The sequence below is a fragment of the Mus musculus genome, chromosome X (assembly GCF_000001635.26).
Source record: "Mus musculus strain C57BL/6J chromosome X, GRCm38.p6 C57BL/6J".
NCBI classification, from domain to species: domain Eukaryota; kingdom Metazoa; phylum Chordata; class Mammalia; order Rodentia; family Muridae; genus Mus; species Mus musculus.
The window spans coordinates 13,604,977-13,621,378 of NC_000086.7; the positions used below are offsets into that span (position 1 = coordinate 13,604,977).

At 37.7% G+C, this 16,402-nt stretch overlaps 1 protein-coding gene across 23 annotated transcripts in view; it reads right to left on the reverse strand.

Annotated features, from left to right (window-relative positions):
• The window catches only part of Cask (calcium/calmodulin-dependent serine protein kinase (MAGUK family)), a 329,704-nt gene that overhangs the window by 87,897 nt on the left and 225,405 nt on the right, over positions 1-16,402 (reverse strand). For all 23 annotated transcript variants that reach the window (XM_017318366.2, XM_011247434.2, XM_011247437.2 and 20 more), the window contains exons 7-9: positions 15,674-15,849; positions 9,494-9,616; positions 3,758-3,841 (exon numbers count right to left, since the gene is read on the reverse strand). In XM_017318366.2, coding sequence (XP_017173855.1) covers positions 3,758-3,841; positions 9,494-9,616; positions 15,674-15,849 — 383 coding nt within the window. The remainder of the gene's footprint in view (positions 1-3,757; positions 3,842-9,493; positions 9,617-15,673; positions 15,850-16,402) is intronic.

Here is a 16,402-nt window from a genome sequence, read left to right on the forward strand (position 1 = left end):
AGAATGTAACTAATATACCACTTAAGGAGCCTGTACCTCAGGGCACAGATCTTCCTTGCAGCCTAGATAACATAGTCTTCCCAGATAAATCACCCTTTACTTAGTTAGATTCCTAATTTCTCCCAGCAATATTAGTTTATATATCTTGTATTTATTTTGCTGGATTTATTTCTGAACATTTCATTGTTATGTTGCAGTGAATAGACTTATTTCTTAATTTCTTCTTAAGACTATTAATTGCTCAATATGTGTGGATATAGATGTAATATATATATATATATATATATATATATATATATATATATATATATATGAATCATTTTGTTCTGACTCATAACCTATACTTGTTATAAACTTGTTATTTCTAGGGAATTTCTTGGGACTTTCTATAATATGGAACTGCGTCATCTACAAAGATAGTGTTATTTTTTCCAAATGGAAGTGTTTTCTTATCTGAATATATTATAACCTAGGAATTCCTATTTCTAATATGCTCCAGATGGTGCTGATCTGCTGGTCCAAGAGCCCCACATGAGGAGCATAGACTCGTTTTGCCTTTCCTCAGTTCTAGTTACTTACAATCATTCCTTGTATGAAAATATTACAGGGAATATACTAGGCACCAATAATTTAAATGTTTTAATGACTTTTATAATAACATATTACTATAATTATTGCATTTATTATTAATTATTATAAATATTAATGTGCCTGATTTATTATAATTTATTAGAAGCATATTTATTTATAAAACAGCAGAATATATGCAATTCAAAACAAATTTTTCAGGCACCTAGTAAGGGTCTGGTATGTTACATGGCTATATTACTTGTGGAAAATAGTTACAAGGAAGTGAGTATAATCCTACAAGTATAAAAACTTCTTGTAGATAATTTAGAGGGAAATGATAATAAGTAGTGAGAAAAGTCTAAGCATAATTACTTTGGAAGAAATATAAGAAGGATTATTCAGTAAAAGTTTTCAATGTTTTATACATTTTTTTTTAGTGTTCCTCAGGCCTGGCAAGAGTGTTCAGTGGGTAAAGGTGCCTGCCTCGTACAAGCTGCCCTCCAACCTCCACATGCCTGGCATGGCATGTCTGTTTCCTGACCTTCAGGCGCACAAAATAAATAAGAAGTAATAAAAGGTTAAAAGTTTCTAAAAGTTCTAAAATATTAAAGTGAATGACTAGCAAGACTCTAAAATGGCATACAATATTTATTTGGGAATTACAGTCTTTATAGATTAATAAATCTAAGGTAGTACCATTAAAATCTTAATAATGTATTAATAAAAATCACAAAGTTAATAGCAAAAGAGATCTTTGGAGCATTTACCACATCCTGGTGTTCTTCTAACTGCTGTAACAGTAGCTCATTGGATCCTGCTACTCCTAGGAATTAGCTGCATTTTGTACTATGTATACTTCCCAGATAAAGATGACTGAAGCATAGAGAACCAGGATTCACCCACTCAACAGAGTTTGAGGTACTTCTTCTTGCATTGCTCTATACCTCTTTTTTTTTTCTATTAATCAAAATTCAGTAATTGGCTTTCAGCATCTTTTCAGTGAATTTTAGAATCATTTCTAAAGTGGTCTTAAAATTTTGGTTGCTGCACCATTTGAGGAACTTTAAATCAGTGTCTGGGGGTAAAGATGAGCAGGCACCTAGCTGTTTATTTGTGGAAATAAGCTGTGGGGTGGTGGGTGATGGAAACCAGGGAAATTACCATCTTTGTTGTAGAACTTCATAGAAGTATAAGAAGGAGAATAAGCTCCCTGAGGAAGGAAGGTGTTGCACGTGCTAACCTGGTAGCTGACAACTCTGGGAATGTAGCCTTAGCTGAAAACAAGCCCACAATCATCAGGCTGATGTTTCTAATTCCACACAGCTTGGCGGGTCTTGAGACTTTTAATAGCCCTGTAAAGGGATGTGGTAAATCCACATGACCCCTGCTTGTTGTGATAGTTTAGCTCTGTCCAAACGAATCTCAGTCACCAGTTTGGCTATTTTTGGTCCAGTCTGCTTCTGTGGCACCAAGGGAAGAGCATGTCTCCTGTGATGGGTGAGCTCAAGCCTGAGTGGAACACCTCTGTTTGGGCAATGAAGCCTTGACCTTGCATAGAGTAATGTTATGTGAAGCCAAAGCAGAGCCAAGGATGAAAGAGATTTAGAGAAGAGTTAAGAAAGAAGCTCAGACATTGTTTCTTTGGACAAACAACTAAGTGCAAGAGAGCTGCCCAAATTTTACTCTGACCAGCTTTTCTTTCCTTTGCAGCCTATAGCAGTTCAGGGAGACGTCAAAGTAAAGATGTTAAGCCTTAAGAAACTTCTCCGGGCACCATCTCAACAATGGCATATCATTAATAACTATTTTTTGCCAAGGATTTTACAAAAAACATAGAGAAGAGCCCGTTCGAACTCCTGGCAACAAAAGAATTAGGAGAAAAGCTTAACTAAAAATGCTCATCATTAACAGTGATGTGTGAAAAGTTCTGCTGTTCAGCAGCATCCCACGTCCAGTGGAATCTTTTAATAGGGTAGGAATGGTTTGTGTTTGTGCTGTTCAGTAAGGTAACTACTAGGCCACAAAGCTCTTGAAACATGATGGTATGAATGGGGAACTAGCACTTGGATTTTTAAATTTTAAGTAACTTAGACTCACACACCTACATGTGGCTAATGGACACCATTGTGGGCATTTCTGCCTTCTATGGTACTATTATACCCTGAGAGTCTCCCCAAAACATTTACATATAATTTCCAGCTGTGTAAAACCATTCATAATCTTCAAGGCATAAAGAATGATAAATAGTATTATAATTTAAGACATCTGAAAATACTCCAGAAGTTTTGTAGTTGGTAGGAGTCTTGTGATTAGAGACTATTATCCAATCAGCTACTTCTAGAACAGACCTAACACGTTCAGTAGCACAGATCAAACAAACATCAATCATTTCCTCTGGATCTTTGTGGCGAGCTTCTGCTGCCCCATAGCATTTCCTCCCAGAGCTGGGGAGCTCCACCACTGAATTGTGGGTGTTTGTCAGAAAGTTCTGAACTACAATGGCTCCCTGTGAGGAGCCATTATCCTTGTGCTCCTTTACTTTTTGAGACAGAGGGCAGGGAGAGTGGTAAGCAAGCCACGGAGAAAGAATAAAGGATAATAGGAGATCTGCAAACATTTTCTCATACATTATGGCAGTGTGCCTTTTATTTATTGCTTTAAGATGGTTGTTGAACCCTAGAGCCAATGTAAACTCAGCTGCAGTTTCCAGAGAACTAAGGTCACATTTAACAATTTTAAAGTCTTATCATTGTTAATTTAACATTTTGAAGTAGTGTCTCTATATAGCCCAGGCTGGCCTGAAATGCATAAACCTCCTGCTTCAGCTTTTTTAGTGGTGGGATTACAGACACGTGCCATGTTATTGTCCAGATATTTATGTTTGGAAAAACATAGCTTAGATTCATAATGTAGCCATGTCTTTGCTATGAAGTTTAGCAGAACAAAACAAATCTAAAATATGATGTGCCTTCTAGTTGCTAAATTTGTTTTGATTCATACTGAAACATTAACTTATTTATTTGATTTAAATACCCAAAAGTTTAATGAAATAGCAACAATTTTTAGAGATAATTTAGCTGTAGCAAAATTAATGGCCAACACAAGGATGTGATTATGAAGATCCAAACCTAACAGAAGCATGATTACAAACTCCATCTAGTGAGCTCTTAGGGTCTTAAAACCTTACCTTTAGTTTTCTCCTTGCATTGAATTTCCTCAGTTGTTCTACTGTTTCTGGAAGATGGATTTTGTAGGCATAACGATCCCGCTCCTATAAAAGAAGATTATGATCATACATAACCGCTGAGAAAATCAAGAAGCTTAACATAAATTGTGTTGGTCATATTCTTCGATTTGACGTTGAGATTTAATTTTAGGGAACTGGCTAGGCTATTTTATTCTATATACTGATACAAATTCTGATAGAGGTTCTACGAATATTAAAATTGATGGCTAAATAATATTTTCTAGTAAGAATGAAGGACTTAGTAAGAATAAAGTAATAGATTATCTACTTTTTAGACAAAGTTTTCATAATAATTATAAAAGTATGAAGTTATCTTTTTCTATTTAATTTTTTAGTTAGCATGCAAAATAATAGCTTTCTTTACAGCTTTTTTTTTGAAGACACATACACATGTTGTATTGAAGTTGTCTTCATTATGAACTTTCAGGTAAAATGAGCTCTTAAAAATGAAGTCTATACTGATTCAGCATTCTGTACTGTCAGCAACAACTGAACATCAAAAAAATGTATAGTCTTCCAACTAGGACAGACTTTTCAATGGGCATCTAATTCAACCACTTCATCCATACAGGGTCTGCATCTGCCCTTGCCCAGAAAGAAATAACTTCCTTTGTAGCAGCCCTTTAGAATTCCAAGAGAGTAATTTCAAACTCTATTTTAGAAGAATCAAACTAGATCCCTATCTTTTATTCTGCACAAAAGTCAACTCCAAATGGATCAAATACCTTAATGGAAGTCCTGAAATTCTAAAACTGCTAAAGGAAAAAAAAATAGGGAAACACTTGAAGATTTAGGTACATGAAAGGTCTTTCTCAATAGGACCCTGGTCACTCAGGAAATAAGGTCAACAACACACAAATGGACCTCATGATATTAAAAGGCTTCTGTACAACAAAGAAACTATCAATTGACTGAAAAGGCAGCCTATACAGAAAAATCTTTGCTAGACAAATATCTGACAGAAACGTAATATCTGGAATGTACAAAGGACTAACGAGACCTAAGAAACAACCAACTCAACAACTGGGCTAATGAAATGGATACATCACCAAAGATGAAATAAATATGGCCAATAAACATTATGAAAAAAAATGGTCAACCTCATTAGTCCTTGGAGAATACAAGTCACAACTAGCCAGACTGGCAATCAGTAAGCAAACAATTAACATATGATGGGGTACTATTTACCTAGAGAGCAACTGAAATAGAGCAAAGTACCTAGCACAAAGGTCCAAGGAGTGAGAATGTGTCTCACATGGCAGTAAGTAAGTAAGTAAATAAATGTAAAAAAAAACCTTCTTATGAACATTCAGACACAAGTCACTCTTTGTATGAATATACACTTAATTTCTAAGGAACAGACAGAATGGTTAGGCCATGTAAATGAGTTATGTTTAACTTTTTAAGAGGCAGTCAAACTGTTTTTACAAACTGAACATATCCTTTTACACTCGTAGTAACAGCATGAGTTATAGATATTCTGCATCTCTGTTAACAGTATGTGTGATTAGTCACATTTATTAATTCTTTGTTTGGATTTATTTAATGTGCACATTTTGCCTGTAGATTTGCACCATGTGTGTGCAGTGCCTTTGAAGACCAGAAGATGGCACAGATTCTCTGGAACTGGAGTTACAGATTGTTGTGAGAAGCCAGTGCTTTTAACCACTGAGCTACCTGTCTAGCCCTAACAATTGTTATTTAAGCCATTCTAACCCAAGTGTACAGGTGTCTCTCTCTGTGGCATTATTTGGATTTCCCTAATGACTACTAATGCTGAGCAGCTTTGAACATGCTTATCAGCCATCTGCGTATCTTTGTAAAAAATGTTTGCTTAAGTATTTTCAAAGTTTGCATCAGATTCAATGTTTTCTTATAGAGTTTTAAGAATTCTGTCCTTCGCAAATTTTATATGCCCCAGTACAGGGGAACGCCAGGGCCAAAAAGGGGGAGTGGGTGTGTAGGGGAGTGGGGGTGGGTGGGTATGGGGGACTTTTGCTATAGCATTGGAAATGTAAATGAGCTAAATACCTAATAAAAAATGGAAAAAAAACCAAACAAACAAAAAAAAGAATTCTGTCCTTTATCAGATACATAATTTAGAAAGATTTATTCTCAGTTTATAGCTTGTTTCTCATCCTCTTACTAGTGTCCCTCAAATAACAGTTTTTAGCTATGTATGTATCTGGAGGTAGAATAGGGTGTTCTGACGGACTATGGGTAATGGGAGGAAGAAGACACCATGATATACCACAATTTTGGGTATGAGTAAATGGAAGTCTGATTCCTCCTGTACTGGGAAGACTAGGACAAGCAGCTTGAAAGATGCATGTCTTATTTGGATACACATCAACAAATGGGGTTTACGGTTGATTGTGACAATATTCCCTACCTAATACATAAGCACTTTCCCCAAACTGTTAGGTACTGACAATAAGGAAATCAGTTCAGAAATGACGTGCTGAAAGGAATGAGTAGTGGTGAGTGGTGAGACAACGCAATCACATGTCATCGCATGCTTCTGCTGATTAAAGGCCCTGGGGAGGTTCCCTGATGTAATGGCTGAAGACTGAAAGCTGGAGAAAGGAAGGTAGACAGTTTAGGGGCCTGAGGGTTAGAGGAGAGATCCTAGGCTGATATTGCTGCGATTTTATTTATTCTATTTACTTTGCTTTATTTCATTTTTTTTTGATTCAGCTTGGGAAGTCAAAGGACAAGAAACCCTGAGAAAATGAGCCCCAGGAAATGCCCACAGAAGAAGCTATCCATGCAGGAGAAAACCCTCTGTCTTTACTCCCCATGAGTAACATCGAAAACTCTATTTACAGTCTGTCGCGGGCTTCCTTTCAGACTAGAAAATTCACTACAACTATGACCCTGAACTCAGTATTTACTTAATTCTACTTTGGTTAGGATGAATATTCATAGCAAGTTTTCATTAATCCATTATTTCATTAATAAGATAAAGACATTAAAAGGGTGAAAGTCAATAACTATAAGGGATTCATATATTACTTGGTTTAATACTCAGATTCTTTTTCAACATGGAATAAATAAAAATATCTGTTTTTTTTAAACCAAAGAAATAATTCTTTTTGCTCTTATTTTTGACTTAAAACAATGATACTTTGACTTTGGATACTTTATTGCATAAGTTTCATTATTCCCTTTCTTTGCTTTGTAGTTATTAAAGGCATTTTTATTAAATGAAGGCTTACATTTTGGCCTTTCTAAATCAACGTAACTTACGCCCACTGTAATGGGACACATATCTACAGGAACAAGGACTAAATGTAAACTAAAGTTGCTCCCTCCAGCTAGATAAGCTCCTTATTGACTGCATCATCTCCAGATGACACATAAACAATGTGAATAAGCAGTAGTTCACACACAGCAGGTGACTCTGAGTTCAGCTTTCCAGACTTTTCTTTTTATATTACTGACATTTTAAAACATTTTTTGGTGCCAGAAATCTATTCTGTATACAGCTCAGACTACTTAGGGTGAGAACTATCTATAATCATCGGTAGAAACAAGAATTTCCAGGAAGAAGTACGTTATTACACAAGATAAGCTTTGATAATGTAAGCCACTGCAACTGTATAATGCTAAGACTTTTTATAAAGGATCTTAAAAATGACTTAAACAGCTGCTAGTGTCCTTATTTGGCATTTAAAGTAACTTCTAAATGACAAAAGACCCTTATTAGAAAAAGCTGAGAGAAGCAAGGAAGGAATAGGAATCTTCTAAGATTTTCATTTCATATCAGGGAGAAAAACATACTAAAACTTACTAAAAGAAAGAAAGTACTGAATAATCTATTCTTTGCTAGGAAAACCAGAAATACTAGTAGTAAGATATCAAAAGGCTGAATGAAGATTTCAAAAGTAATATTCTTTTAAATGTTACTGGGGACCATACTTAGGGATTTATGCATGCTAGGATTTATGGGTGCTTTATCATTGGACCCCTTCAGCCCAAGAAGGATCAAGATTCACTGAAATGTCAAAATTGCTCTATAATATCATTCCACATCGTAGTCACCAAGATACATTTTTGATCGATATTTTTACATATCTTAGTGCCTTACATAACCTCTGAGGAAGCATCATGATATAATAGTCACCAGAAGAAGCTGGTATCTAAATATTGATTTGATGTGAGGGAAATCCCCAAAGTGACCTAGAAAAAGGATATTCTAGAGAGACAGCATGATTACTACAGGAATGTTGAGGCAACACTGTGGTCTGAGGATCAGCAAGGAGGCCAGAATGACAGAAACTGAGTCACAGGAGACTAGGAAATGGTTAAATCAGCAAGGTACCAGGAAACCCAGTTAGACAGTAGGTTAAGGAAGAATACTTCAGGTGAGAGGCCTGGATTCAGGACTCATCATGTACAGATACTTAAACACAGTCAAACTTAATGAGGCCTCCCACATATAGAGTGAGATGGAGAAAGAGATGTAGAGCTGGGATGGAGGTCAGTCAGTGGCACATCCATGTGATGTCATATAAGGAGGTGATGGAAAATCTGCAAGACTGGAGGAGGAGCAGTCAGACTAGTAGAAGAGAAACAGAGGGCAGTCAAGGGGAGAAAGTTTCACGAGATGGATGTCAAATGTTGTCAACAGATTAAGCAGCTGTAGCTCTGGAATTTGAGCAGTAGACTTAGTGATGTGAAGGTCAATAGTGACTAGACAAGAGTTGGCTTTCTTTTGAGCTTTGGCGGTTCTGGGTTGAAACTCAGGGCCTTGCACATGTCAGGCAAGTACTCTACTGAAGCATACCCATAGCCAATACGAATTGTTTTAGTGGGGTTGGTAGATCCCGACTAGTATGAATGAGCTTAAGAGAAAGGGATAGGAAAGATTGGAGAAATGGGTACAGATAATTCTTTTAAGTTTTGTAATTGAGAGAACCAAGGAGTAGGGGCAGAAGCTGGAGGAATTTGTAGGATCAAGAGAAGGCAAATGTTTATGCATGCATGTGTATGTAAGCAATAAAAACAATCACAACACATTAACTCCAAAAGATCCAGAAAACTGATAATGTAGGAAAGAGGGAAGTAGCTGGAGCAATGTCATCAAGTTAGTGAGAGGGACAGGATATATAGCATAAATAATGGGTATGGTAGGCTGAACTAAATAAAATCTTGGCTCTAACAGTAAAAACTTTTGTGACTTATGGCAAAATTCTGAACATCTCTGAGGATGTATTCTTCCTTATGAAGCAAGAATTTCCTGGAATTATGGCACAATGCTTTAATGAAACAATACTACTTTCTGATGTCTTAAGATTTGATTTTCCTTAATCCAGAAAAATGGGATACAAAACCAACTTCTACATGTGTCTCTCCTCTAAAACTGTAAATCTACACCTACTGAAAACCAGTGAAATCCTACAGAGTATACAGTCATATGCAATGTAAAGATAATGTAAGATGAAATGGTTACTTTAGATGTTCCTTTTCATCTTTGCTGGACAATAGCCTGTTTTAATTTGATTTTGTGCCCAGTCCAATAGCTAAATATCAAACATGTCTTGGACAAGGTGCAAGAGAGCAAACATAATGGACAAAGCTGATGGTAAGGCTGAGGAACAAGTAATGGTGAAAAGGTCCATGTTGTAGAATTCTTTAAGGGCAGTGTGGATGGTGACCTGGGAGCAACGGTACCTTAAGCCATGGGTGATTCAGTGCTTCATAAACAGTGATCCTTTCAGCAGGATCCAGCATCAGCATGCGGCGTACTAGGTCTTTGGCACTTTCAGAGATATGGCTCCACTGCCTTGGATTCATCTGAGGAGGAAACAAGGAAAGCTACACAGTTATCTTCAAGAAGTCAACACTTACTATTATACTCTTTCGGTGTAACATTCTCAGGGCAAATAACAGAGATTAAAAGACCTGCTTCCCCAGAAACTTAGAATACCCAAGATTTAAGATACAATTTGTGAAACACATGAAGCTCGGGAAGAACGAAGACCAAGGTGTGGATACTTTGCTCCTTCTTGGAATTGGGAGCAAGGCACCCATGGAAGGAGCTACAGAGACAGAGTTTGGAGCTGAGAAGAAAGGATGGACCATGTAGAGGCTGCTATACCTGGAGATCCATCCCATAATAAGCCTCCAAACGCTGACACCATTGCATACACTAGCAAGATTTTGCTGAAAGGACCCTGATATAGCTGTCTCTTGTGAGACTATGCCGGGGCCTAGCAAACACAGAAGTGGATGCTCACAGTCAGCTATTGGATGGATCACAGGGCCCCCAATGGAGGAGCTGGAGGAAGTACCCAGGGAGCTGGGGGGATCTGCAACCCTATAGGTGGAACAACAATATGAACTAACCAGTGCCCCCCCGGAGATCGTGTCTCTAGCTGCATATGTATCAGAAGATGGCCTAATTGGCCATCATTGGGAAGAGAGGCCTATTGGTATTGCAAACTTTATATGCCTCAGTACTGGGGAATGCCAGGGCCAAGAAGTGGGAGTGGGTGGGTGGGGGAGTGGGTGTGGGAGGGTGTAGGGGAATTTTGGGATAGCATTGGAAATGTAAATGAAATAAATACCCAGTAATATAAAAAAAAGAAAAAAGTACACAAATTTGCAAGAATATTAGAACAAGACTATCAAGAGACACATTGAGAAAACATGTAAAATATACACATTGAATCAAAATCATAACTTCTTAAAGTTACAACAGGTGAAATAAGAGAGCACAGGCAAGCAAAATAACAACAACAACAAATAGGGATTTTGCCTGAGCCTTTGCCAGGTTTGCGACACATCTTTCAAAATAAGTGTAACAACTATAAGAAACATTGATTATGTATTTAACAGTTGTGATATAGCTATGGAAATTATATTATATCTTTGAGGAGTAATTCATATTCTACTTCTTAACCTCAGAGCTAAATAAGTTATTAATGAGGATCATGAGAAAAATGAATTTTAAGTCAATTCAACTTCTCTCACTTTTCATGACTTAGTATATCTGTTAAAGGGCCCGGAGAGATGGCTCAGAGGTTAAGAGCACTTGACTGTTCTTCCAGAGGTCCTGAGTTCAATTCCCAGCAACCACATGGTGGCTCACAACTATCTCTAATGAGATCAGGTGCCCTTTCTGGTGTGGCTGAAGACATTGACAGGGTACTCACATACATAATATAAATACATCTTTATATGTCTTGAAAAAAAAAGACCTGCTTCCCAAGGAAGAAGACATGCAGTGCTTTGTGGTTTTGTTCCTCATTATTTATATCAGCAATTATTGTATTGGTGCTGCTATATTATAATATTTTCAATATTTGAAAGGTCTGCTCATGACGCTGGTTTCTAGTTTTTGATTTTTAGCTAAAAAGGCTAGAATATACTGGTCCACTGAAATAAATTTGAAGTGAAAAAACTTAAAGAAAGTTCCTTTTTGGAGTCAAGGTTTCCTTAAGCCCAGGATAGACTAGAACTCACAGTGTAGTCCAGGTTGACCTTGAACCTCCAGTTGCTTCTACCTTAGCCTCTTAAGTGCTGGGATTACAGGTCTGTACCATCACACCCAGCTAAAGATTTGAAAACCAGTGTCTTCCAACGTTAGGACCAGGTGTTGAGTGTGGTATGCACCAGTTTAATCTTAGCAACTGAGATACTAAGGCAAGGGAATAATGAGTTTGAGGTCAGCCTAGACTGGGGAAAAATTCCTAAAGGGAAGAAAGAAACAGTCACACAAGCTCTAAAACAAAACTGGGGGCAACATTAATTGTGAAGCTATAAAAAAATCATTAATTGGATATTCTGACTGGGGTATTCAATATATAAGAAAAAATATATTATCATCATATCTCTGTAAAATAGCCAATTCCACTTGTACACTACTCAGTGAAGTCCTTTCTTTTAGAGACGAGACAACTAATTCATGTGGTAAAACTGAGTGAAAGTAAACAAAAAGAATTACACGTTTTTCAAGTCTATTGATAATGGATGTGTATCTTTGAGGGAAAAATTGGAAGGCTCCTGGGAAAGAGGACATGTCTAAGGCCAGAAATGAGAAAAACACTCAAGGAAATTGCTCAGAGCTTGGAGCTGGGAAGGGAAGTGGGAACTGAAGGTAGTGGCAAAAGGGGAAGTTGCCTGACTGAATGACCATATGGGAGTTGCCTGGTACCAGGGGCTTCTTATAGTATCCAGCTTTTGTAACTGTTGCTATTGTTTGTCAGTGTTGGAGACAGAACCCTGGTCCAAGTGCTCTGCCAAGGAACTACATCTCTGGCTCAGTGTGCTGACCTTAACCATTTAGAGATCAATGCCACCTCTTAAGAGAAAATGATGGAGAATAAATATAATAATTTAAAGCCAAATGAAATCACAGTACTTGCATCACAGCATAAAGGAATCATTCCAGTTTGGCCAAGGGCTAGCAACAGACACCAAGCTTTGGCTCAGGTGAGGCTTTGAACTTACAGATGGGGAGGGCAAAGCATCTGTATGCTAGGGAGAGCTCTTACAGTTGGACAATGTTCTAGTTTCCTTTTCTTAGAGGCAAAATTACTAAAGCAACCACTTTCAGTTGTTGAATCTCATGCGGTAACTGGCACAAGACTGCTTAAATATTGTCATTCTATTGGAATTGTGGTCAATGGACCTTTAGATGCTCATCTTTGGTACATGTGTTGCAATGTCTGAAATGCATGGTGGTGACTGATTAGCCACTGCCTAGATAGTATGCTTCCTTGTCCCCCAACCCCCAACTTGTCACAAGCTAGAGTTATTCAGGAGGAAAGCTCAGTTGAAAAAATGCCTCCATCTGATTGGCCTGTAGGTAGGTCTGTGGGATTTTCTTGATTAATGATTGATGTGGGAGGGGAGGGCTACATCTGGTAGTCCTGGGTTGTATTAAAAAAATCAGACTGGCAAAGCACAAGCCCATAAGCAACATTCCTCCATGGCCTCTGCTTCATTCCCTGCCTCTAAGTTCCTGTCTTGGCTTTCCCCAATTATGGACTGTAACCTATAAGCCAAATAAACCCTTTCCCTCACAACTTGCTATTGGCCATGGTGTTCACAGCAGTAGAAACCTAACTAAAACACCCTTCTTCCCTGTCCTGGGCCTCATGTGATTTCATTGAGCTTTTCTTACAAATGTCCAAGATCAGGATTTTACTGCTTCTTTTGGTAAGTACCATCATGGTGTTGAAATGATTTTTTTGAGATGTTTTAGAATAGCATAAAAGTGCGTGAAATGCATAACAAGATTGGTAATATATTAAGTATTGAAGCTGAGAGCTTTCCACTATCCTGTGTGTTTGATCATTTCCATGATAAAGAAGCATCAATGCATACTGATAGAATCATATCACACTATATCAAAAAAAAAAAAAAAAGAAAGAAAGAAGAAAGAAGAAAAAGAAAAGAACAGAAAGTCAAGGCCCATGAAGTTCATAGAAGTGGCAGAAGTGGACTCCATGCTTTAAACTGCTGCTGAAGACCTGGGCCTTTTGTAAAGGAAACCATGAAGACAAGCAAGAAGAGAGAAAAGCTAAATAAAATGGGAAATAAATTCTAAGATGCAAGGCTGCAAACCCTTGGTACAGAAATCATGGTATGGCTGCTACCTTATCGCTTCCTAATAATATTGCCATTATTTGCTAAGAATAGGAAATTTTAAAATAACTTAATTTTTAGACAGTACAAGCAGTCGAAATTACTTACCAAGGCATAAAAAATAAGTATTCAATGCTTTAAAAATAGACAAAATCAAATACCAGACGCTGTTGGAACGAAGCACATTGCCTTGGAAACCAGGAAGTAAGCAAATGAACAAACACAAAGGAAGAATTCTATTGTTAGCAAATGCTTATAACTCAAAAAGGCAGGTGGGAGATTTTTATCATGTGGTAAGTACGCCATCAGCTGCTGAGAAGACTGACTAAAGTGCTCAGCTAAAGTTCAGGTCCTGCTGCAGATGAAGTACTGTCTGCTGCTATGCTTAGTAACCTGTGCTTGACTTTGTTGTTTCCTTCCTTATGGTATTTTTGAAACAGAGCCTCACTGTGTAGCTTTGGTTGGTCTGGAGCTTGCTATGTGGCCCAGATTAGCCTTAAACTCATAAAGATTCTCCTGCCTCAGCTTCCCAAGTGCTGTGGTTAAAGGCATGCACCACCATGCCTGGCCCTTCATTTTCAACTGAGTTTCTTCCAATACATTAGCATGTGTAATTTCATTTGATTTGGTAATATTTGACCAGAAAGCCCAGTCTTTGTATTACTGGTAACATTCACAATCTCCCAGGATAGGAGGGGGACCATTGCTTAATAAGCAATACTTTAAAAGTATTACTTTTATTTTCTGGTCAACTGACTCTAAGACAAGTAGAAAAGCATATACTTACAACTTCTGTTTCAGAAAGATACCGTTTGCTCTCATGAGTGGACAGTGCACAAGGTAAACTAAAGTATTTGCCATTTTCACCTCCATGTGCTTATTTATAGTTTAAAAGGATAAGGCTGTAACTCTGAAACTACCTTTCCATATGATGGGCTGGAAAGAGGGCTCAACTGTTAAGAGTGAATACTGGTGCTGCAGAGATCCTGTGCTTAACTGCCAGCTTTCACATGACTTGTCTAACAACTACCTGTAATGTAACTCCAGCGCCAGGGAGATCTGATGTCTCTGGCCTCCACTGGCAACTATTCTCTCTGGTGCCTATACCCACATGCAAACACAAACATAGTTAAAAATAAAATAAATCTTAAAAATTATAACATTACTGACAAATAGAAAAGAAATGTTAGCAGCTTCACAGTTTGGGAGTCTAGTGTTATATAAATTTATATTTGGTCTTACATTATCAGGCATGGCCAAAAATGAAGCAATGATTCAGTTGTATAGAAAGTATGAGCTTCAGTAATAATGGGGGGGGGGTTCCCCAGCATTAAGTGCCACCAGATACACACTATCACAGCTCTAGACCTTACCAGATATATGTATTGATACATAGTTAGAGTAAGATGGGTTGGGACTGTGAATGGACCTTCAGCTTATTTATTTCTGAGAGTCCTTAGGGCTTTTTTGATATAACTCTCCATAATGTCAGTCACAGCATTGATTTTTAATAATGAAAGCAGTAATCTAGTAATTACAAGACAGTGATAATATTTCAGGCTTTTGATGCATAGTAGCTAAGGAATATGAATGTGTAAGTCATATCAAAATGTCCCTAAGATGGGACTGAAGAGGTGGCTTAGCTCTTCCGTAGAACTCGAGTTTGCTTCCTATTATCCGTGTTGGGTGGGATCACTACTGCCTGTACTCTAGCTCCAGGGTCCCCAACATCTCCTGCAGACTCTTGCATTCACATGTACCTACCTACATGCAGACATATACACAAAACTAATAAAAAAAGAATTCTTTAAAGAAAGTACCTGTGAACTGTTATTATGAAACATGTTGTAAAGCTCACATGTCAGTTCACTCTGCAATATAAAGACTTTTTTGGCTATGATGGTGGAAACTTAAAATTAAGATAAGAAATGACTGAAAAAGTACCTGAGTGAAATTTCCATTTGAGTGTTATGAATTAAGAAAAAAGCTTTAAAAATGAAGGGCTTTAAACTATACAAAAAAGGCCCACAGAAGTCTGCTGCTCATTGAGTTGAGCTCATGGTGACTCAAACTTCCCAAGACCCCACTGTGCTTCACAAGGCTACTGGGTCCTGATGGCAACACAGACCTTTGCTCTGGCGGGGTAGGAATTCAGGCAGTAGTAAGTTAATGAGCAAAGACAGACAACAACTTCAAGACAAGTACCTTTCTCAGGATCATTTAATTTGTATGGAAAATAAAATGGCCATAGTCTATTACCTTATATTTTCCTTTAATAATGCCTTCAAACAATCTTTCCTTGGTTCCGTAGAAAGGCAAACAGCCACTGAGCAGGATGAAAAGGATCACACCACAGCCCCAGACATCCACAGGCTTTCCGTAAGGCTCTCTCTTGACCACTTCTGGGGCCATAAAGTGAGGTGTTCCAACGCGGCCTGTATTTAAAACAGCAACATTATGGAAAACTGATTTTGTGAAATCTGAAAATTAAAAAAAGCAGTATCAGTCTGGATAAAAAATTTACCAATATCAATGTTCTAGTACTTCTTTTCCCTTTCTGAAAGGAATTCATAGAAAGCAAAAATAGTTTATCTGATCACTGGGTCAGAAAAGACTGGGCCTAGAACAGGACTCTGGTCCTCTTTTTTGAATTCTGTATGTTATATAGTAGGTCTTCTATTTCTTGCTCCTTGAAGAATTTTATATGTTCCTATTTAGAGCAGAGGAAGGGGAAGAGTGAGTTGGCCAGTCTGTACCTGTCCTAAGGAGAGGCAGGGGCAGGAAGAGGGCATGCATAAGTGAACAACAGTTTGATGGCAAAAAGATGACTTTTAACTGCCAAGTTCCTAGGTCAATCAGCAATTCTCAGTGGCTACTGGAATGGGAATACTTAGCTTATTCCTAATGTAAACATTTGAAGGGAATGAGAGCATACACTAAAGCAAAATCAGGAACTCCCGCCCACGCAATCCTCTTTGACTCTCATGT